At 37.6% G+C, this 24,997-nt stretch overlaps 1 protein-coding gene across 1 annotated transcript in view; it reads left to right on the forward strand.

Annotated features, from left to right (window-relative positions):
* The window catches only part of LOC308339064 (disintegrin and metalloproteinase domain-containing protein 5-like), a gene marked incomplete at its 5' end in the record, with an annotated part of 157,507 nt that overhangs the window by 21,002 nt on the left and 111,508 nt on the right, over positions 1–24,997 (forward strand). Inside the window, 4 exons of the mRNA XM_080797436.1 lie at positions 6,737–6,815; positions 7,084–7,160; positions 8,311–8,485; positions 9,395–9,460. Of these exons, the coding sequence (XP_080653562.1) occupies positions 6,737–6,815; positions 7,084–7,160; positions 8,311–8,485; positions 9,395–9,460 (397 nt within the window). The remainder of the gene's footprint in view (positions 1–6,736; positions 6,816–7,083; positions 7,161–8,310; positions 8,486–9,394; positions 9,461–24,997) is intronic.

Here is a 24,997-nt window from a genome sequence, read left to right on the forward strand (position 1 = left end):
GGGGCCTGTTATAGTGATTCTCAAGTGTCTTTGCCCCAGGCGTAATTGCACCACCCTTACCAGGGGTCAGGCTAAGTAATGCACTCTGGTTCGCTTTCCGGGAGCTTTTGTTCCCTGAACGCTTTCTGTAGAGTTCCGGAGGACGGGAATGAAAATGGCAGCCTGCCAATCTCTGGTCCAGAGGAGCCAATACCTCGGGTCCCCACTCCTCAGTGCACCCTCAGAGAAAAGTGCTCAATCACTCCTGTCTCCCTGGCCTCTGGCTGCACTCCAAGCTCACCCAGCCTGTGACCAAGTGTTTCTGTCTCTGGCACACAGCTCCACCTGGAGTCTCTGAACTCCACAAACCCCTGAGCTCTTCCAGGGGGTGTCTCCCCGGATCTTGTGGGGACCCCACTAACAGAGCAGTGGCCTTTGCCATGGATTACAACTCAAGGTAACCCCGAGTTGAGAGCTCACTCCTCAGCTCTGTCTCTGTAGCTAGCTTCCATGCTCTAATACCTGTGAGCTCTGTGATACTCAGACAGCCCTGATCCTTCTGTGACCCTGTGGGACCTGGAGCCATGCTGACCCCGCGTGTACTTCACCCTGGTTTAGCCTCTGGAGCGATGTCCCTCAGTGGAGCAGACTTTTAAAAGTCCTGATTTTGTGCTCTGTTGTTCTGTCACTTGCTGGGAGCTGGCCCCTCCCCTCGCGGTCTATCTTCCAGTTGCCTTGGATTCACTTCTCCGCTGGTCCTTTCAGAATGTGGTCAATTTTCTGTTCCTAGAATTGTCGCTCTTCTTCTCTTCAATCTCCTGTTGGATTTGTAGGTGTTCACAATGGTTTGATAAGCTATCTAGCTGATCTCCTGCTACCTGATGTCATCTCATCCTACTTCTCTGCCATCTTGACTCCTCCTCCACTTTTCCATCTTTTTGTGTCTTCTTCAATTTCTTTCATGGGTGTTCTGTAGTTCCTTGAGTTCAGATCCTTTACCTCTTTGGTTAGGTTTATTCCCAGGTCTTATGGTTCTTGGTGCTATCGTAAATAGAATAAATTCTCTCATTTCCCTTTCTACATTTTCTTTGTTAGTGTATAAGAAAGCAACTAGTTTCTGTGCCTTGATTTTCTATCCTGCCACATTACTGAATTGCTGTATGAATTCTAGGAGTTTGGGGGTGAAATCTTTTGGGTTTTCCATATAAAGTATCATGTCATCTGTGAAGAGAGAGAGTTTGACTTCTTTGCCAATTTTCATGCCTTTTATTTCTTTTTGTTGTCTGATTGCTGTTGCTAGGACTGCTAATACTATGCTAAGCAACAGTGGCAAGAGTAGGCATCTTTGTCATATTCCTGATCTCACAAGGGAAAGGCTGTCAGCTTTTCCCCACTGAAAATGATATTCACTGTGGGTTTTTCATAGGTAGATTTTATGAAGCTGAGGAATGTTCCCTCGATCCCTATACTTCAAAACGTTTTAACCAGGAATGGGTGTTGTATTTTGTCAAATGCTTTTTCCGCATCAGTTGAGAGGACCATGTGATTATTCTCTCTTCTCTTATTGATTCTATCACATTGATTGATTTGCAAATGTTGAACCACCCTTGCATCCCAGGGTGCATGGTGGATAATCTTTTTAATGTACTGTTGGATCCTATTAGCTAGGATCCTCTTGAGAATCTTGGTATCCATATTTGTCAGGGATATTGGTCAGAAATTGTCCTTTTTGATGGGGTCTTTGCCTGGTTTGGGGATCAGGGTAATGCTAATTTCATAGAAAGAGTCCGGAAGTTTTCTTTCTGTTTCTTTTTTTGAAAGAGCTTCAGGAGAATAGGTATTATTTCTTCTTTGAGTGTTTGATTGAATTCCTCAGGGAATCCATCAGGTCCTGGGCTCTTGTTTTTTGGAAGGTGTTTGATCACTGCTTCAATCTCGTTACTAGATATTGGTCTATTCAGGCTTCCAGCTTCTTCTTGTTTCAGTCTTGGAAGTTTAAAGTTTTCCAGGAATGCATTCATTTCTTTTAGGTTGTTTAACTTATTGGCATATAGTTGCTGATAATAATTTCTGATCATTCTTTCTATTTCCTTGGTGTTGGTCATGATCTCTCCCCTTTCATTCATAATTTTATTAATTTGGGTCCTCTCTCTTTTCTTTTGAATTAGTTTGGCCAGTGGTTTATCTATCTTATTGATTCTTTCAAAGAACCAGCTTCTAGTTTTATTGATGTGTTGTACTATATATCTAGTTTCTAACTCATTGATCTCTGCTCTAATCTTAATTATTTCTCTTCTTATGTGTGGGGTTGGCTTAATTTGTTGTTGATTTTCCAGTTCTTTCAGGTGTAAAGAGAGCTGGTGTATTCTGGATTTTTCAATTTTCTCGAGTGAGACTTGGATGGCTATGTACTTCCCCCTTAGGACTGCTTTTGCTATATCACATAGGTTTTGGACTGATGTGTCTTCATTCTCATTGGTTTCCATGAATTGTTTAAGTTCTTATTTGATTTCCTGGTTGAACCAAGCATTCTTGAGCAGGACGTTCTTTAGCTTCCAAGTGTTTGTATTCCTTCGAAACTTTTTTCTTGTGATTGAGTTCCAGTTTCAAAGCATCGTGGTCTGAGAATATGCAGGGAATAATCTCAGTCTTTTGGTATCAACTGAGCCCTGATTTGTGACGCTGTATGTGGTCTATTCTGGAGAAAGCTCCATGAGCGCTTGAGAAGAATGAGTATTCTGTTGTTTTAGGGTGGAATGTTCTGTATATATCTATGAGTTCCTTCTGGTCCAATGTGTCATTCAAAGCTTTTGTTTCTTTATTGATTTTCTGCTTAGATGATCTATTACTGAGAGTGGTGTGTTAAGATCTCCTACAATTAATGTATTCCTATCAATATGACTCTTTAATTAACAGTTGGCTTAGTAGTTGGCTGCTCTCATGTTGGGGGCATAAATATTTACAATTGTTAGATCTTCTTGGTGGATAGACCCTTTAAGAATGATGTAGTGTCCTTCGGCATCTTTTACTACAGTCTTTAGCTTAAAATCTAATTTATCTGATATGAGAATAGCTACTCCAGCTTTCTTTTGAGGCCCATTTGCATTAAAGATGCTTCTCCATCCCTTCACTTTCAGTCTGGATGTATCTTTAGGTTCCAAATGTGTCTCTTGTGGAAAGCATATGGACAGGTCCTGTCATTTTATTCAGTCTGTAACCCTGTGCCTTTTTATGGGAGCATTTAGGCTGTTCACATTGAGAGTGATTATTGAAACATAAGTTTTTAAATTTTTTTTTTAATTTATTTATTTGTTAGAGAGAGAGAGCGAGCACAGGCAGACAGAGTGGTAGGCAGAGGCAGAGGGAGAAGCAGGCTCCCCGCCGAGCAAGGAGCCCGATGTGGGACTCGATCCCAGGACGCTGGGATCATGACCTGAGCCGAAGGCAGCCGCTTAACCAACTGAGCCACCCAGGCGTCCCTGAAACATAAGTTTTTAGTGACATCATCTTCCCTGAGAAGTCCTTGTGTCTATAGATTGTCTCTGTAAACTTCTGTTCTATGTCATTCTTGGGTTCTTTCTTCTTTTATAAAAAACCCCTTTAATATTTCTTGTAGTGCCAGCTTGGTGGTCACAGACTTTTTAAAACTTTGCCTGTTTTGGAAGCTCTCTCTGTCTCCATCTATTCTGAATGTCAGCCTTGCTGGATAAAGTATTCTTGGCTGCATGTTCTTCTCATTTAGTGCCCTGAATATGTCTTGCCAGCCCTTTCTGGCTTGCCAGGTTTCTGTGGGCAGGTCTGATGTTATTCTAATGGGACTTTCTCTGTATGTAAGGAATCTCTTCCCCCTAGCTGCCCTTAAGACCTCTTGCCTAAAGTTATGATTCATGAATTTAACAATTAAGTATCTGGATGTCTTTCTAGACTCGTTGGTCTTGGGGGGTGTCCTTTCTGCCTTTAGGACATGAACACTTGTTCCATTCCCCAAATTGGGGAAATTTTCATCCAGAATTTGTTCACCTGTATCTTCTAGTCTTCCCTCTTTCTCTACCTGCTCAGGGATCCCAATAATTCTGACTTTGGAATGTTTCATGGTGTCATTTATTTCCCTAATTCTACTTTCATGGCTTCTAAGCTGTTTATTCCAGGTGTCCTCTTGATCCTTCTTCTCTCAGTTTATCTTCTAGATCACTAATTTAATCTTCTGCCTCAGTTATGCTGGCTGTTAGAGTATTTAGATTCGAATGGACCTCATTTCCGCCCTTCGAGTTTCTATGTTGCCACTAATGGTCTCCATCCTAGCCATTGCTTGGATAATTGTTACCCTGAATTCCCTTTGTGACATATATTTATGTTCATATCCAGTAATTTTGTGGCAGAGGGCACAGTCTCTGAATATTTACTCTGTTGGGTGTCCTTCCTTCTAGTCATTTTGGTGAGAGGTGTTTGAGGGGTTGTTTAGCTGAATATATCAACCACGATCTAGGCAAGGTGCACCCTGAAAAGTTTCAGAGCAATCAGAAGTCATCACCAAAAAGAAAGAAAAAAGAGAGAGAAAAATAGAAAAAAAAAAAAGAGAGAAACCTAGCCAAAATGAGCCCCGAAAGTAAGATTTATAAGGTTCATAAACAAAAATGAACAATGAAAAAGACTGACAAAAGTAAAATACAAGAAAAAAAAAGAAGAAAAACCCAGCCAATAGGAACCCCAAGAATAATATTTATATAGTACAAAAACAAATACAAATACACAGAAACACCAACAGAAGAATAAGATGGGAAGGTGGTAATAAACCCTTGATGTGAGCAAGGAAGGTTATTTCGGATCTTCCTGGATGACTACTGTTATCTTTGTTAAAGGACTCAACTTTCCATAGATATAGGGAAATTAAAACTGGTTTATATATAGAGGTAGTATTGAATAGGGAAAAAGGATTGCCTTGAAGCTTATGTCTATATGTATTTAAAAAAAGGAAGAAAAACACAGGTATATGTATGAAAAATGTTCAAGTTAAAAAGTTATTATGCAATGTGTTGTGTTAAACCTCTAGCTGTAATGGTAAGTAGGTTAAAAAAAAATTAAAAGAAGAAGTGTGAGAACTAATTAAAAAAAGAAGAAAAGTTGTATCTATGAAGTATACAGGCATTGGGGCAATACTGGGAGCTTAATTTATTGTTTTCCCCTGATGTTTGGGTGTTACAGTTTTATGGGGCCCTGTGGTTATTGTCTTCTTGTTCCTTTGGCTAGTCTTCTTGGGGGAGGGGCCTGCCACATTGTTTTCCAGTCAATCCTGCTTGGGTTGAGTCACCCTGCCTGCTTATCAAGGGACTGGGCTCTGTGGAAACTGCTTTTCAGGCTTATGTTCTCTGGAGGGTTTTGTTCTTTGGTGGTTTTTTGGCTTTTCAGAGGTTTAGTGGAAAGCAAACTGTCCACCCCCAGACCTCTGCCTCAGAGAGAGGCCTCAGACTGCTCCCCTCTGGATGGTCCAGAAAACACAGACTCCCCCTCTGCAAACTCTGCCAGACACCACAACCTCCCACTGGTGGTGCGCACCCCCAGCCACTCTCCCAGTGGTTGCCTGAGGCCCCTGCTTGTCTCTGCACCCTGGTGCCACTAAAACTCTGAGCAATATTGGTCTGGGTGAGCCCGATTCCAGTTACTGCTGTTGCTGGGGAATGCTATCTCCGGTCCATGCCAGGGGAGGTGCAGGTCGCCAAAGGCTGCAGGCTGAGAAACCCTAACCTGAGTTGGCGCTGGGTTCTCTTAGGTGTGGGCTGGGTGTGCTCAGACCCCGTGGTCATGTAGGTCGAGGAAGGCTGCAGGTCCAGAGGCCGCCCACTGGTGCCCACACCAGACTGTCTCAGGTGGGAGTGTGCCCAACCTGAGTGGTAATGCAAGCAGCGGAAAGCCATGGGCTCAAGGACCACAGATTGGAGGCCCTGCCAGACTCTCTCTGGCATGGGTGGTCACCGGAGGTGACCGTCCTGGGCCCATGCCCTTGACCACCAGATTCCACCAGTTGCCTCTTAAGATCTTTTGCTCTTTTTGAGTGCTTTTAACCAGACTCCAATTTAATGTTTGTCCCCAATCACAGGGCACTTTCATATTGGGGTATTCTTTCTAATGTGTCCCTTCTGGTGGCTCCCTCTACTTCTGTTTATCCTCCAATATCAGTCCAAGTGTTCCCACTCTGCTTTACCTCTTCACTGCTGTCTTCTGCCCCTGTAGAGATCCAGAAGTGTGTAATCTTACATCTCAGGCTGATTTCATGGGTGTTCAGAGTGTTCTGGTAGATATTTAGCTCACTTTAGGGGAACGGTTGAAACAGGGTCTCTTACTTCTCTGCCATCTTGCCCCTCCTCCTCAAGAAAATATTTTAAAATTTTGTTCTAACCCTTTAAGATTTAGGTTTAAAATCTGGAATCAGATTTAACACAACATTTTTAAACACAAAAATAAATAAACACAAAAATTTTTAAATTCTATGCTGGAACTTGGGACCTATGTTATATTACTATTTACTATTTCTAGCTGTTTGGGTTGTTCATTGACTTGTATTTTAGTATTGTATGTTACGATAGTTAAAATACTTTCTTCATCACCTGGTTTATTGTAAATGACAGAAAAGTATTTGGACTATGTAAAGGTAATTGGCACTACAATTCCTCAGTGAAAGAACAATTTGTATTATGAAGAACAATTTTTTTTATGTTTTCTGTTTCACAACTTGAGCATGTTTTGTGATTTTTTTGTCTAGATTATTTTTATCTTCAGTTTCTCTTGTTTACTTTTATGACAAAGATGACACCCAACATTCTCAGCCTTTGTTAGCGCAGGTAAGACTGAGCTTTTTCTTACAGACTTCTTACTCTGCATTATCTTTAAAAATGTAAATATTCTGAAATTTCTAGAATATTATTTTACACATTCACTGAAATTGAATAACTTGGACCAATTCTTATTCCTATCTGGCAAAAGTTCATTGGCTAATTGCCTATGCATGTTAAAGTACTAGGGTAGTTAATGTAATAAATACATATGACACAGGTGGGATGTCCATTTTAAAAATAAGTTATCCATTTATTCTTGTGTATTTTTTTTCAGGTGGATTGCAGTTATCATGGATATGTTGCAGGTTTTCCACATTCTCTTGTGTCACTCCATACTTGTTCAGGACTCAGGTTGTAACCTATTTAAAGATATTCCATTTGCCAGGATTGATCCTGTTAACCTAAGTTGATCCTCCGCTTATCTTTTCTGGTTCTATATTCACCTTTGTTATCTCAGTTCCCTAAGGAATGACTCAGAATTACTGGTAAAATAGAACTGGTCACCTTGGCAGCATTTGTCCCTGTTGGAAGGCTACTTGTTGATTCTTTTTTTTTTTTTTAAATTTTTATTGTGTTATGTTAGTCACCATAATATACATGCTGAGGTTTTTTTTTTTGTTTGTTTGTTTGTTTTTTAAGATTTTATTTATTTATTTGACAGACAGAGATCACAAATAGGCAGAGAGGCAGGCGAAAAGAGAGGGGGAAGTAGGCACCCTGCCAAGCAGAGAGCCCAATGTGGGGCTCGATCCCAGGACTCTGAGTTCATGACCTGAGCTGAAGGCAGAGGCTTAACCCACTGAGCTACCCAGGTGCCCCACATCATGAGTTTTTGATGCAGTGTTTCATGATTCATTGTTTATGTACTTGTTGATTCTAACAGGATCTGTTGCTTGAGGCTTTGAGTGGCCTTGAGTGTAGGGGGTGTTTGTTTGTCTCTCCATACTTTAGTTTTTCTAGATTTTTAATATTTTTTATTGATTTCTTAATTTCCTAGCATGGTTGAAAATTGTAGAATGCCTAGATCTGATAGGTATTTTAGTTCTGCTTCCAATCATTTTTAGGCAGGTAATACCTTCATTTAAGTCCACACAAAAAATGATGTGTGACATTAAGTCTCAGGGAAGAGTAGGTATCTCAAAAAGAAGAAAGGATCTAACACTAAGGAAGAGAGTGCCTAAAGATCTGACAAGCTGGCTTAGAAAATCTGTCTTCTAGGAAGGGGTCCTAACCTGTTTAATCACATGGATCCATGCCACTTATGTGCTTTCTTTAAGATAATAAAAATATTTCTCTTAGAATATTTGTAATATAAGGCAGTATGCATCCTGTGGTATTACTGGTCCAGTCTTGAGTTTAACACCTCAATGAATAAACTAGAGAAACCAAGGTGACTTTAAATGTAAGAAAATTTTTTTTTTTGTTTGCCAAAATTACTCCTTAGAATATTATAGTTTTGGTAGAATAATTTCAGATTTGTTTTGATTATTTTAATACTCAGGGGAACATTACAGCTTAAAAACATCTCATACGGAATTGAACCAATGGAGGCTGTATTGGGATTTGTGCACATGATTTATGAAGAAAAATATGATAACATTGTTGTACCTCTCTTAGGAGAAACTAAGACTTACAGCTATAATAACATATATTATCATATCAGGAAAAGTTCAGAAGTAAGTGTTGACTTTTAAAATTTAACTTATTCCTTACAATTTCATGAAATGAAAACTACTTTCAGAGCAAAATTTGATGACCTGCAGATTTAAGGTTGTTTTACTTTTTCATGAGGACCTTGCTTGACTTTTAAAATGGGTGAAGAATAAAATTAAGTTCCCCATTAAGCTTGTCATTAGATTAAAGTTTAGTAAAGACTTAGGTAATCAATCTTGGACACATGTGAACATAGGATTCAAGAAACCAAAAAATTAATTTTTGCATGTGGACATTTGAATAGCTAATGTAAATTACTCCTTTTCCTGAATTAGGCTGATAAATTAGGTGAAAATATCACATAATCTGCATTTCTAAGTTAAGTCTTTGTTTTAAGAGAGTTCAGAAATCAATACTATTAGTGTCCTATATAAGGTACATGTAAAGCAATGTGATGAATTCTTTTTCCACAAAGGCTAGTAAACTGCTTTAACGTCATAAATAACATTCCTGACTCTAGTGAACTGCCAGTAGTTGTGAACTTCAGTAATCTTTTTCTTAACTTTATTGTTTGCCAGAAGTAGTTTCCTAATAATTGGTAGCAGAAAATCTGTCCACATGGAAGACTACTATGAAAACTATCACAAGGGAAGAAAGAAAAGATTTATGTTGTAATCTTAAAATTTCCAATTGCAACTATTGCTAAAATCAACAGACACCTGGATTCTTGTATAGCTTGGGATCTCATTGAACACCTTTATTAACCACAGGAACTTTTTGGACTGGAATTTTCTGAATAGTACCTAAATTTTGTATTTGGATGCCGCTTTATTATGTAATCGGTAGCACCATGTCTCTCAGTTTCTGAATATAATTTCAATAGAAGGTAAATTTTTGGAAATTCCTCAGGACTCATGTTGTGTGTTTTCCAGAGAACTGAATTTTTCAAGTTACATCCTCAATATCTTGAAATATATATTGTTGTGGATAAAATTCTGGTAGGTCCTTTTTTATGTATTGCTATTTTAAAGTGATTTAACCTTCGTATTTAACCTGATTTCAATGATGTAATAAAAATTTTAAAACCATTTTTGATAAATATTTATTTTGTTTTTGCAGTTAATAACTTCTTAAAAATTGTTTATAAGCCAAGTGTTGAATTCATTTATTTTATATATGAGTTTCTCTACATGTTTTTGTAAAGTAAAGCATTTTTTATATTTTTAAAGCTTGTCAGTCTATTTTTCTTTTTTTCAAAAGCACTACCTCCTCAGTGAAACCCTCAGGCCCCACATATAGTAATGTTTAACTGCTTCAGCCTCATTGAAAGAATAGTCTACAAAACAAATATGCTACCTTTTTTTTTTTTAAATTTTGTTTATTTATTTGACAGACAGAGATCACAAGTAGGCAGAGAGGCAGGCAGAGAGAGAGGAGGAAGCAGGCTCCCGGCTGAGCAGAGAGCCCGATGTGGGGCTCGATCCCAGGACTCTGGGATCATGACCCGAGCCGAAGGCAGAGGCTTAACCCACTGAGCCACCCAGGCACCCCCAAATATGCTACTTTTAAGTGAAGGGATAAAACAAGTTATCTGTTTTGTTCTCGGTTCTAGATAAATGAAATAACAGAAAAACGAATAAAATTTTCGTATTGAGGATTCATGATTATATTTCTGATCTTGTATGGGTTTACATACAAGGGTTTAGGTTTTTAATTTGTACAACATGGGTAGTTAGGAGATTCTGAACTATGAGGCTACATTTATTCCTGGTTGGTAAGATCCAAGGGCACCTGTTGGAGGCAAAGAATATTTCTCTCTGTGGGAATGCACTTCAAGCAGGTATTCCCACAGATTATTTCCAGCCATATATGAGCTCAAAATTCAAAAGAAAATTAGCTACCATAAACAAGGGTTAGCAAATAAATAAATAAATAAATAAATAAAAAACAACAGATTTAGATATAGGAAACTTTCAGATATTAAAATTTTAAGATATGTTATAAAAATATTTCATTCCATAGGGTATCTGTTGACTCCAGAAGAGGTGGATATGAGGCAGGGAAGCTGAGCTAAATATTAGCAGAGGCTACAAAAATTGAAGTCCATTGACTCACTAAAGGGTGGGAAGGATTTTTTTTTAACACATGGTTACGCTGACTTAGTACAATGCCAATACATATTCTAAAATCATATTCCTGTAAATTTACAAAGCAATTAGAAATAGGAAAACAGAATTTTAAGCATAATCAACAAAAATAAGTCAATGAAGGGAAAGGAAAACATTATACATTAAATTTTTGTTTCATAGTAACCTAAATTTTGCAGTTATAAGTACGTAATTTGAAGTCAGAGAGATCTAGCATTGAATCCCAATTTCCTTCATTCTTTTTTTTATTGTGGTAAAAAGCATTTAGTATTAAATTTTCCATACTAACCATTGTTAAATGTATAGTTCAGTAGTGTTAAGTATATTCACATTGTTGTTCAACAGATCTCTAGAATCTTTTCATCCTGAAAACCAACATTCTATGCCCATTGAACACTAATTTCCCCTCCCCGCTGCATCCCCTGCCCCACCCTTGGCAAATACCTTTCTACTTTCTGTTTCTATGATTCTGACTACTTTAGATAATACATATGTTTGGAATTATACAGAATTTGAACTTTTGTGACTGGCTTATTTTGCTTTTCATAGTGGCCTCAGGTTTTATCCATATTGTAGCACATGACAGGATTATCTTCCTTTTTAAGGCTGTGACTGTCCCATTGCATGTGAATATACCCATTGCATTTTCTTTACCCAGTCTTCTATTAACGGGCCTTTGGGTTTCTTCTACCTTCAGGCTATTGCGAATAATGCGCCAAGGAACATGAATGTGTAAATATCTCTTTGTGATCTTGCTTTGAATTTTTTGGATGTATACCCAGAAGCTGGATTGTTAGCACATATGTTAATTCTATGTTTAATTTTTTGAGGAGCTGCTGTACTGTTTTCCATTATTAATATTAATATTTCTATTAATAAAGAATTTTAAAGTTTTTTGTTGTTGTTAAGCTATAGAATTTCTTTGTATATTCTACATATTAACTTCTTATCAGATATGTGGTTTGTAAATGCTTTCTCCCATTCTGTAAGCTGCCTTTTCACTCTGTTGATTGTTTTCCTTGATGCACAAAAGTTAAGTTTAATGTAATCCCATTTGTTTATTTGTACTTTTGTTGCCTGTGTTTTTGGTGTCATATCCAACAAGTGATTGCCAAATCCAATGTACTGAAGGTTTTTTCCTATGCTTTTTTTCAGGAGTTTCATAATTTTAGGTCTTACATTTATGACAATTTTAAGTTAACTTTTGTATATGATTTAAAGCAAGGGTCCAACTTCATTCTTTGACATGTAAGTAGATAGATTTTCAAGTGCCATTTGTTGAAGACACTGATTATTTCCCACTGTGTATGCTGGCACCAGTGTTGAAAAACATTTGGCCATATATACTCAGGGCTTTATTTCTGGATGCTCTATTCTATTCCATTGTTCCATATATCTGTCTTTATGCTAATACCGTATAGTTTTCATTACTGTTGCTTTGTAGTATGTTTCAAAATTGGGAAATGAGGCACTGTAACATTTTTATTTTAGGCTATTTTTTTCTATTTCTGAAAAATATGCCATTGGGATTCTAATAAAGATTGCAGTGAATCTGTAGATAGCTTCATCTGGTAGTTTGGGCATTTTAACATTATTTCAACACTACAAAGTCTTCCAGTTAATGAGCATGAGATGTCTTTCCATTTGTCTGTATATTCTTTGATTTCTTTTACCAATGCCTTCAGCTTTCAGTGTGCAAGACTTTCACCTCATTGGTTAAGTCTATTCTTAAGTATTTTATCCTTTTTGATACTATAGTAAGAGGGAGCATTTTCTTAATTCCCTTTTGTGATTGATCATGTTTGTGTACAGAAACAACTGATTTTTGTGTGTTGATTTTATATTATAACTGCTGAAATTGTTTCCTAGCTCAATCAATCTGTAGGGTTTTCTGCATATGAAATCATTGGTTAACAGAGATAATTTTACTTATTTCTCATTTCAATACCTTTTTTTCTTTTTGTTCTCTAAATCCTGTAGTTAGGCCCTATAGTACTATGCCAAATAGTGTGTTGAGGGTGGACATGGTTGTCTTTTTTCCTGTGCTTAGAAAAAAAGAAGACAGTCTTTCATTGTTGAGTGTGATATTGTCTGTGATCATATATGGCTTTTATTATGTTGAGGTACTTCTATTAGTTTGTTGGGTGTTTTTATGATATTTTTCTCACTTTTTTTTGGCATCAATTGAAATGATCATGTGGGGTTTTGTTGTCATTCATTTATTAATGTGTGGAATTACATTGATTGATTTTTTAATATGTTAAGCCATTCTTATGTTCCAGGTATAAATCCCACTTGGTCATAATGTATGATCCCTTTATTGAACTATTGAATTCATTTTGCTATTATTTTATAAATGATTTTTGCATTAGTCATCACCAATGATAATTGACTTCTATTTTTCTTGTAGTGTCTTTATCTGGTTTTGGTATCAGGATAATGCTGACCTCATAGAATGAGTTTGGAAGTGTTTTCTCCTATACAATTCTTAGTAAGAGCTTGAGGGGGATTAGTGTTAATTTTTCTTTAAATGTTTGGTTGAATTCTCCAGTGAATTCATTTGGTCCTGAGCTTTTCTTTATTGAGATGTTTTTGATTACTGATCCAATACCCTTCCTCTTTACTTGTCTGGTCACATTTAAAAAATTTCTTTGTGATTTAGTTTTGATATGCATTTAGTCTTGGTAGTAGTTTATCTTTTTCTTCTTATAGGTATCCAATTTGTTGGCATATGATTATTCTTAGTAGTCTTATAATTCTTCTTATTTCTATGACATTTGTTGAAATGTCTTCTCTTCATTCCTTTTCTTTCTTTTTTTTTTTTAAGATTTTATTTATCTGACAGAGAGGGAGAGAGCACAAACAGGGACAGTGGCAGGCAGAGGGATGGGGGGAAGCAGGCTTCCTGCTGACAGGGGAGCCTGATGTGGGGTTTGATCCCAGGACCTCAGAATCATGACATGTGCTGAAGGCAGATGTTTAACTGACAGAGCCACCCAGGTGCCCCTATTTCTATTTTATTTATCTGTGCCTTTTTTATTAGTCTAGCTAAGAATTTTTTTTAAGTTGTTGATCTTTTCAGAAAAACATCTCTTGTTTTCATGATTTTAAAAATTGTTTTTCTATTCTTTTATTTTTCTGTTATGTTCTTTATTATTTCCTTCCTCTGTTAAGTTTTGGTTTCAGATCTTCAACTCACTGTGGAGCTATGGCATGATAAACCTATTGTAAGTTGAAAGTGTAAGTAAAAAATGCATCTACTACACCTATCCTACCAAATGTCATAGCTTACCCTAGCCTACCTTAAACATCTCAGAACACTTCCATTAGCCTACAGCTGGGCGAAATCATCAAACACAAAGCCTATTTTATAATAAAGTGTCTAATATCTCGTGTAATTTATTAAATCCTGTACTAAAAGTATAAAACAGAATGATTGTATAAGTACAGAATGGCTATATATATGTATAAATTATTTACCCTTGTGATAACATGGCCCACTGGAAGCCATGGCTCACTGCCACTGCCTAGCATCACAGGGGAGTATGTACTCCCTAGTGCTAGCTTGGAAAAAGATCCACATTCAAAAATCAAAGTACAGTTTCTATTAAATGTGTGTCACTTTTACATCATTGTAAAGTAGAAAAATTGTTAGACAAACTGTCATAAATTGAGAATCATCTATACTTTCTTTTTATGTTTTAGAGTTCCTTGAGGTAAAAAGTTGGGTTATTGATTTGAGAACTTTATTATTTTTTAATGTAAGCACTTTCTCTATAAATATCTGTATCAGTAGTGTTTTCACTGCATCCTTTAATTTTGGAATGTTGTGTTTTGCTTTCATTAACCTCCAGATATTTTCTTAGCCCCTTGTGATTTCTTCTTTGACCCACTGATTAGTTAAGAGTGAGTTAACTTCCGTGTATTTGTGGATTTTCCTGTTTTCCTCCTGTTGAATTCTAGTTTCTTTTTATTGGAGTCAGAGAGGATACTTGGTATTTTTTCAATTGTCTTAAATTTGTTGAGACTTGTTTTATGGCCCAACATGTAGTCTGTTTTGCAGATTGTTCCATATGTCTTTTAGAAGAATGTATATGCTGCTGTTGAGAGTTCTGTATATATCTGTTAGGTTAATTGGTTTATAGTGTATTCAGGTCTTCTGCTTCCTTATTGATTTCAGTCTGGTTGTTCTAGCTATAACTTGATCATGGTGAATGATATCTTAACGTGCTGCTGAATTCAGTTGCTAGTATTTTATTGTCAATTTTCCTTCAATATTCATTAGGAATATTGGTGTGTACTTTTCTTGTGGTGCCCTTTTATGGCTTTGCTTTTGGAGTTCATAATGCTGGCTTTATAAAATGAATTTGAGAGTGTTCCAGCACCTTTGATTTTTTTTTTTTTTTTGGTGGAGTTTGAGAAGAACTGGTGTTAATTCTTCAACTATTTGGTAAAATTCGCCAGTGAGGTCATCTAGTCTTGAGCTTTACTTCATTGGAACATTCTAAAAATTATTAATTCAATTTCCTTTCTAGTAATCGCTTTATTCAGATATTTTATTTCTTCCTGATTAAGTCTTGATGGGTTGTATTTTTTTAATTGAAGTATAGCTGACATACAGTGCTATATTAATTTCAGGTGTACAACAGAGAGATTGGACAATTCTGTACGTTATACAGTGCTCACCACGGTAAGTATAGTGACCATCTGTCACCATACAAAGTTATTACGGTATTAATGACTAAATTCTCTAGGCTGTGCTTTTCATCCCCATGGATTATTTATTTTATAATGAGAATTTTATACCTCTTAATGCCCTTCACATATTTTTCCCATGCACTTGACCCTCCTTCTTTTTGGCAACTACCAGTTTTGTTTTCTGTATTTATGAGTCTGTTTCTATTTTTTGTTTGTTTGTTTTTTTTTTTGATTCCTCATATGAATGAAATCTTGTAGATTTGTCTTTTTATGTCTGACTTATTTCACTTGGAATAATACCCTGTAGATCTGCCCATGTCATCATGAATGGCAAGATTTCATTGATTTTTATGACTAATATTCCATTGTTTACATATATATATCACATATTCTTATCCATTTATCTTTCAGTGGACACTTGGGTTACTTTCACAGCTTATCTATTTTAAATAATGCTTCAGTGAACATGAGTGCATTTATGTTTTCAAATTAGTGTTTTCATTTTCTCTAGTTCCACCCAGCAGTGGAACTATTATATGGTATTCCTGTTGATAAGTTTTTAAGGATACAACCTCAATGTAAGCTGCTGCTTACATTCCTACCAACAGAGCATGAGGGCTCCCTCCACATCCCATAGCAAGCTAACACTTGCTATTTCTTATCTTTTTGATATTAGCCATTTTGACAGGTGTGAGGCGATATATCATGGTGGTTTTGATTTGCATTTCCCTGATGATTACTGATGTTGAGAATCTGCTCATTTATTTCTTGGCCATCAGTATGTCCTCTGTGGAGAAAAGTCTATTCAGGTCCTCTGTCCATTTTTAAATCAGATTATCTGTTTTTTTGGTGTTGAGGTGCATGATTTCTTTATATATTTTGCATATTTACCCCTTATTGGATACATCATTGGAAATATCTTTTCCATTTGACAGGTTGCCTTTTGGGTTGTTTCCTTTGTTATGCAAAACCTTATTTTGATGTGGTCCAAAAATTTATTTTTGCTTTTGTTTCACTTGCCTGGGGAGACAGATCTAGAAAAATATTGCTAAGGTTGATATCCTGGAGATTACTCCCTATGTTTCTTTCTTTTTTGCTTTTTAAAGATTTTATTTATTTATTTATTTGACAGAGATCACAAGTAGGCAGAGAGGCAGGCGGCGGGGTGGGGGGGAAGCAGGCTCCCTGCTGAGCAGGGAGCCCAATGAGGGGCTCTGTCCCAGGACCCTGGGATCATGACTTGAGCCAAAGGCAGAGGCTTTAACCCAGAGCCACCCAGGCGACCCTATGTTTCTTTTTCTAGGAATATTGTAATTGTACACCTTACATATAAGTTTTTAATCTTTTTGCGTTTATTTCCATTTATTTTTATTTATGTGTATGGTATAAGAAGGTTGTCTAGTTTAATTCTTTTGCACATAGCTGTCCAGTTTTCCCAAGATTATTGATTGAAGAGACTGTCTTTTCCCTCATTGCATATTTTTTGCCTTTTTTGTTCCAGATTAATGGACCATATAATTGTAGGTTTTGGGTTTTCTGTTCTTTTTTTTCTTGCCCTGTGTGTCTTTTGTGTGTGTGTGTGTGTGTGTGTGTGTGTGTTTACCACAACCAGTGTTTTGATTAGTGTAGCTTTGTGGTACAGCTTGAAATCTGGGATTGTGATACTTCCAGCTTTGTCCTTTTTTCTCAAGATGGCTTTGGCTATCTGGAGTCTTTCATGGCTCCATACATATATTAAGATAATTTGTTCTAGGAAGAGGGTCAAGATGGCAGAGAAGTAGCAGGCTGAGATGACATCGGGTAGCAGGAGATCAGCTAGATAGCTTATCTAACCATTGTGAATGCCTACAAATCCAACGGGAAATAGAAGAGAAGAAGAGCAACAATTCTAGAAACAGAAAATTGACCACATTCTGAAAGGTAGGACCTGCGGAGAAGTGAATCCAAGCGACAGGAAGACAGACCACGGGGGGAGGGGCTGGCTCCCAGCAAGTGGCGGAGCAACGGAGCACAAAATCGGGACATTTAAAAGTCTACTCCACAGAGAGACATCGCTCCAGAGGCTAAACCGGGGGGAAGCCCATGTGGGGTCAGCGTAATCCCAGGTCCCGCAGGGTCACAGAAGGACAGGGGATGCCTGAGTGCCGCAGAGCTAGCAGGTATTAGAGCGGGGAAGCCGGCTACAGCGACAAAGCCGAGGAGTAAGCTCTCAGCCCGGGGTTACCTTGTGCTGGTCGCAGGCTGGGTGGGCTCAGAGCACAGCTGGAGGCCACGGAGAGGGAAGCGACTGGGCGCATTTCTCCAAGTGCCAGCAATTGACCGCTTTCCTACAGGCATGACCTCCGCAGGCCAGGGAGGTGGGGCGGTGGGCGCTTTTCTCTGAGGAAGCACTGAGGAGTGGAACCCCAATCTTCTCCTCCAGGCCGAGAGAATGGGAGGCCGCCATCTTCATTCCCGTCCTCCGGAACTCTACGGAAGGCGCTCAGGGAACAAAAGCTCCCAAAAGCAAACCCAAGCGGATTACTTAGCCCAGCCCCTGGCAAGGGCGGTGCAATTCTGCCTGAGGCAAAGACACTTGAGAATCACTACAACAGGCCCCTCCCCCAGAAGATCAACAAGAAACCCAGCCAAGACCAACTTCACTCACCAAGAAGAGCAGTTCTAGAGGAGGAGAAAGCAAATCTTATCTGGACAAAATGACAAGGTGGAAAAACTCACCACAAAAAAAAAGAACAAAAGGCAGTACCGAAGGCTGGGACCTAATCAATACGGACATTGGTAATATGACAGATCTAGAGTTCAGAATGACGATTCTCAAGGTTCTAGCCAGGCTCGAAAAAGGCATAGAAGATATTAGAGAAACCCTCTCTGGATGATAAAAGCCCTTTCTGGAGAAATAAAAGAACTAAAATCTAACTAAGTTGAAATAAAAAAAAGCTATTAATGAGGTGCAATAAAAAATGGAAGCTCTTACTGCTAGGATAAATGAGGCAGAAGAAAGAATTAGTGACATAGAAGACCAACTGACTGAGAACAAAGAAGCTGAGCAAAAGAGAGACAAACAAATACTGGACCATGAAGAGAGAATTCGAGAGATAAGCGACACCATAAGACGACACAACATTAGAATAATTGGGATTCCAGAAGAAGAAGAAAGAGAGAGGGGAGCAGAAGGTATATTGGAGAGAATTATTGGAATTTCCCCAATATGGCAAAGGGAAAAATATCAAAATCCAGGAGATGCTAAGAACGCCCCTCAAAATCAATAAAAATAGGTCCACACCTCGTCACCTGATAGTAAAATTTACAAGTCTTACCGACAAAGAGAAAATCCTGAAAGCAGCCCGGGAAAAGAAGTCTGTAACATACAAGGGTAAAAATATTAGATTGGCAGTGGACCTATCCACAGAGACCTGGCAGGCCAGAAAGAACTGGCATGATATATTCAGGGCACTAAATGAGAAAAACATGCAGCCAAGAATACTATATCCGGCTAGGCTATCATTGAAAATAGAAGGAGAGATAAAGAGCTTCCAGGACAAACAAAAGCTGAAAGAATTTGCAAACACCAAACCAGCTCTGCAGGAAATATTGAAAGGGGTCCTCTAAGTAAAGACAGAGCCTAAAAGTAGTAGATTAGAAGGAAACAGAGACAATATACAGTAACAGTCACCTTACAGGCAATACAATGGCACTAAATTCATATCTCTCAATAGTTACCCTGAATGTTAATGGGCTCAATGCCCCAATCAAAAGACACAGGGTATCAGAATGGATAAAAAAACAAAACCCATCAATATGCTGCCTACAAGAAACTCATTTTAGACCCGAAGACACCTCCAGATTTAAAGTGAGGGGATGGAGAACAATGTACCATGCTAATGGACATCAGAAGAAAGCTGGGGTGGCAATCCTTATATCAGATCAATTAGATTTTAAGCCAAAGAGTATAATAAGAGATGAGGAAGGACATTATATCATACTCAAAGGGTCTGTCCAACAAGAAGACCTAACAATCTTAAATATCTATAACCCTAACATGGGAGCAGCCAACTATATAAACCAATTAAAAACAAAATCAAAGAAATACATCGACAGTAATACAATAATAGCAGGGGACTTTAACACTCCCCTCACTGAAATGGACAAATCATCCAAGCAAAAGATCAACAAGGAAATAAAGGCTTTAAATGACACACTGGACCAGATGGACATCACAGATTTATTCAGAACATTCCATCCCAAAGCAACAGAATACACATTCTTCTCTAGTGCACATGGAACATTCTCCAGAATAGACCACATCCTGGGTCATAAATCAGGTCTCAACCGGTATCAAAAGATTGGGATCATTCCCTGCATATTTACAGACCACAATGCTCTGAAGCTAGAACTCAATCACAAGAGGAAATTTGGAAAGAACACAAATACATGGAGACTAAACAGCATCCTTCTAAAAAATGAATGGGTCAACCAGGAAATTAAAGAAGAATAGAAAAAATTCATGGAAACAAATGATAATGAAAACACAACGGTTCAAAATCTGTGGGACACAAGAAAGGCAGTCCTGACAGGAAAATATATAGTGGTACAAGCCTTCTCAAGAAACAAGAAAGGTCTCAAATACACAACCTAACCCTACACCTAAAGGAGCTGGAGAAAGAACAACAAAGAAAGCCTAAACCCGGTAGGAGAAGAGAAATCATAAAGATCAGAGAAGAAATTAATGAAATAGAAACTAAAAAAACAATAGAACAAATCAACAAAAATAGGAGCTGGTTCTTTGAAAGAATTAATAAGATTGACAAACCCCTGGCCAGACTTATCAAAAAGAAAAGAGAAAGGACCCAAATAAATAAAATCATGAATGAAAGAAGAGAGATCACAATCAACACCAAAGAAATACAAACAATTATAAGAACATACTACGAGCAACTCTATGCCAACAAATTTGACAACCTGGAAACAATGGAGACATTTCTAGAGACATATAAACTACTGCAATTGTACCAGGAAGAAATAGAAAACCTGAACAGACCCATAACCAGTAAGGAGATTGAAGCACTCATCAAAAATCTCCAAACAAACAAAAGTCCAGGACCAGACGGCTTCCCAGGGGAATTCTACCAAAAATTTAAAGAAGAATTAATTCCTATTCTCCTGGAACTGTTCCAAAAAATAGAAATGGAAGGAAAACTTCCAAACTCATTTTATGAGGCCAGGATCACCTTGATCCCAAAACCAGACAAGGATCCCACCAAAAAAGAGAATTATAGACCAATATCCTTGAACACAGATGCGAAAATTCTCACCAAAATACTGGCCAATAGGATCCAACATACATTAAAAGGACTATTCACCACGACCAAGTGGGATTTATTCCAGGGCTGCAAGGTTGGTTCATCATCTGCAAATCCATCAATGTGATACAATACATTAATAAAAGAAAGAATAAGAACCATTATGATAGTCTCAATAGATGCTGAAAAAGCATTTGACAAAGTGCAGCATCCCTTCCTGATTAAAACACTTCAAAGTGTAGGGATAGAAGGCACATACCTCAATATTATCAAAGCCATCATTCTCAATGGAGAAAAACTGAAAGCTTTTCCGCTAAGGTCAGGAACACGGCAAGGATGTCCGTTATCACCACTGCTGTTCAAAATAGTACTAGAATTCCTAGCCTCAGCAATCAGACAACAAAAAGAAATTAAAGGCATCCAAATTGGCAAAGAAGAAGTCAAACTATCACTCTTTGCAGATGATATGATACTATATATGGAAGACCCAAAAGGCTCCACTCCAAAACTGCTAGAACTTGTACAGGAATTCAGTAAAGTGTCAGGATATAAAGTCAGGATATGCATTTCTTTACACTAACAACAAGACAGAAGAAAGAGAAATTGGAGAGTCAGTCCCATTTACAATTGCACCCAAAACCATAAGATACCTAGGAATAAACCTAACCAAAGAGGCAAAGAATCTATACTCAGAAAACTATAAAGTACTCATGAAAGAAATTGAGGAAGACAATTGGTGCTGGGAAAATTGGATAGCCACATGCAGAAAAATGGAATTGGACCATTTCATTACACCACACACGAAAATAGACTCAAAATGGATGAAGGACCTCAATGTGAGAAAGGAATCCATCAGAATCCTTGAGGAGAATGCAGGCAGCAACCTCTTTGACCTCAACCGCAGCAACTTCTTCCTAGGAACATCACCAATGGCAACAGAAGCAAGGGCAAAAATGAACTATTTGATTTCATCAAGATCAAAAGCTTTTGCACAGCAAAGGAAACAGTTAACAAAACCAAAAGACAACTGACAGAATGAGAGAAGATATTTGCAAACAACATATCAGAAAGAGAGCTAGTATCCAAAATCTATAAAGAGCTTATCAAACTCAACACCCAAAGAACAAATAATCCAATCAAGTAATGGGCAGAGGACATGAACAGACATTTCTGCAATGAAGACATCCAGATGGCCAACAGACACATGAAAAAGTGCTCCACATCACTCGGCACCAGGGAAATACAAATCAAAACCACAATGAGATACCACCTCACACCAGTCAGAATGGCTAAAATTAACAAGTCAAGAAATGACAGATGCTGGTGAGGATGTGGAGAGAGGGGTACCCTCCTTCACTGCTGGTTGGAATGCAAGCTGGTGCAACCACTCTGGAAAACAGTGTGGAGGTTCCTCAAAAAACTGAAAATAGAGCTACCCTATGACCCAGCGATTGCACTACTGGGTATATATCCTAAAGATACAAACGTGGTGCTCCGAAGGGGCACGTGCACCCAAATGTTTATAGCAGCAATGTCCACAATAGCCAAACTGTGGAAAGAACCTAGATGTCCATCAACAGATGAATGGATAAAGAAGAAGTGGTATATATACACAATGGAATACTATGCGGCCATCAAAAGAAATGAAATCTTGCCATTTGCGACAACGTGGATGGAAATAGAGGGTATCATGCTTAGCGAAATAAGTCAATTGGAGAAAGACAACTATCATGTGATCTCTTTGATATGAGGAAGTGGAGATGCAATGTGGGGGGTTGGGGGAAAGTAGGAAATGAAAAAATGAAAAGATGGGATTGGGAGGGAGACAAACCATAAAAGACTCAATCTCAAAAAACAGACTGAGGGGGAGGGGGACGGGAGAGGGTGGTGGGGATATGGACATTGGGGAGGGTATGTGCTATGATGAGTGCTGTGAAATGTGTAAACCTGGAGATTCACAGACCTGTACCCCTGGGGATAAAAATACATTATATGTTTATTAAAATAAATTTAAAAAAAGATAATTTGTTCTATTTTTGTAAAAGATACTATTGGTATTTTGATAGGGATTGCATTGAATTTATAAATTGCTTCAGGTAGTATGGACATTTTAACAATATTAATTCTTCCAACCCAAGAACATGGTATAAGTTTCCATTTACTTCCTCATCTTCAATTTTTTTCATTAGTATATTATAGTTTTCAGAGTATGCAGGTTTTTCTTTTCCTTCATTAAATTTATCCTTAGGTAGTTTTTTTTCAGGTTTTTATTTAAATTCCAATTAGTTAACATATAGTGTAATGTTAGTTTCAGGTAGAGAATTTAGTGACTCATCACTTACATACAACACTCAATGCTCATCACAACCAGTGCCCTCCTTAATACCCATCATCAGTTTAACCCATATCTCCCAACCTCCCTTCCAGCATCCCTCAGTTTGTTGTCTATATTTAAGAGTTTGTTTTATGGTTTGCCTCTATTTCCCCCACCATGTTCATTTGTTTTGCTTGTTAAATTGCACATATGAGTGAAACCATACGGTATTTTTCTTACTCTATTTCATTTACCAACGTACTCTCTAGCTCTATCCACATCATTGCAAATGGCAAGATTTCATTCTTTTTGATGGCTGAGTAATAGTTCAATAGTCTTCCTTATCCACTCATTAGTTGATGGACATTTGGGCTGTTTCTATAATTTGGCTATTGTTGATAAAGCTGCTATAAACATCAGGATGCAGTATCCCTTCAAATAAGTATTTTTGTATATAATTGTATAAATACCTAGTAGTGCAATAGCTGGAGTGTAGGATAGTTCTATTTTAACTTTTTGAGGAACCTCCATATTGTTTTCCAGAGTAGCTGCACCAGTTTGCATTCCCAGCAACAGTGTGAGAGGGCATCTTTTTCTGCATCTTGCCATCTGTTGTTTCCTGAGTTGTTCATTTTAGCCATTCTGATTGGTGTGAGGTGTTATCTCATTGTGGTTTTGATTTGTATGTTGAGCATCTTTTCATGAGTCTGCTAGCCATCTGAATGTCCTCTTTGGAACAATGTCTGTTCATGTCTTCCCTTTTTTTAACCGGGTTGTTCAATTTTGGGGTGTTGAATTTGGTAAGTTCTTTATAGATTTTGGATACTTATGCTTTATCAGATATGTAATTTGCAAATATCTTCTCCTATTCTAGAAGTTGCCTTTTAGTTTTTTTTGATTGTTTCCTTTATTGTGCAGAAACTTTTTATTTTGATGAAGTATGAATAGTTCATTTTTGCTTTTATTTTCCTCACTTCTGGAGACGTATCTAGTAAGAAATTGCTGCAGCTGATGTCAGAGAGGTTGCTGTCTGTGTTTTCTTCTAGGATTTTGATGGTTTTCTGTCTCACATTTAGGTCTTTCATTTTGAAAAAAAATTTTTTTTGTATAGTGTAAGGAAGTGGTACAGTTTCATTCTTTTGAGTGTTGCTGTCCTCTTCCCAGAACCACTGTTGAAGTTGTCTTTTTCCCATTAGATAATCTTTCTTTTTTTGTTGAAGATTAGTTGATCATATAGTTGTAGGTCCATTTCTGGGTTTTGTATTCTTTTCTATTGATCTCTGTGTCTATTTTTGTGCCAGTATCATGTTGTCTTGATGACTACAGCTTTGTAATATAACTTGAAGTCTGGAATTGTGATGCTTCCAGCTTTGCTTTTATTTTTCAAGATTGCTTTGGGTATTTAGGGTCTTTTGTGGTTCCATACGCATTTTGGGATTATTTGTTCCAGCTCTGTGAAAAATGCTGGTGGTATTTTGATAGGAATAGCATTAAATGTATAGATTGCTTCAGATACTATAGACATTTTAACAATATTTATTCTTCTAGTATATGAGCATGGAATGTTTTCCACTTCTTTGTGTCATCTTCAATTTCTTTCATAAGTTTTTAATCATTTTCAGAGTATAGATATTTCCTTCTTTGGTTAGGTTTATTACTAAGTATCTTACAGTTTTTGGTGCAATTGTAAATGGGATTGATTCCTTGATTTCTCTTTCTGCTGCTTCATTATTGATTTATAGAGATGCAACAGATTTCTGTACATTGATTTTGTATCCTGGGACTTAAACTGAATTTGCATATCAGTTCTAGTAATTTTTTGGTGGAGTCTATTGGGTTTTCTACATAGAGTATCTCGTCATCTGCAAACAGTGAAAGTTTTGCTTCTTCCTTGCTGATTTGGATGCCTTTTATTTCTTTTTGCTGTCTGGTTGCAGAGGCTAGGACTTCCAGTATTATTTAAATAGCAGTGGTGAAAGTGGACATCCCTGTCATATTCCTGACCGCAGAGGAAGAACTCTCAGTTTTTCATCATTGCAGATGCTATTAGCTGTGGGTTTTTTGCATATGGCCTTT

This window comes from Martes martes (genome assembly GCF_963455335.1).
Source record: "Martes martes genome assembly, chromosome: 2".
Lineage (NCBI taxonomy): Eukaryota > Metazoa > Chordata > Mammalia > Carnivora > Mustelidae > Martes > Martes martes.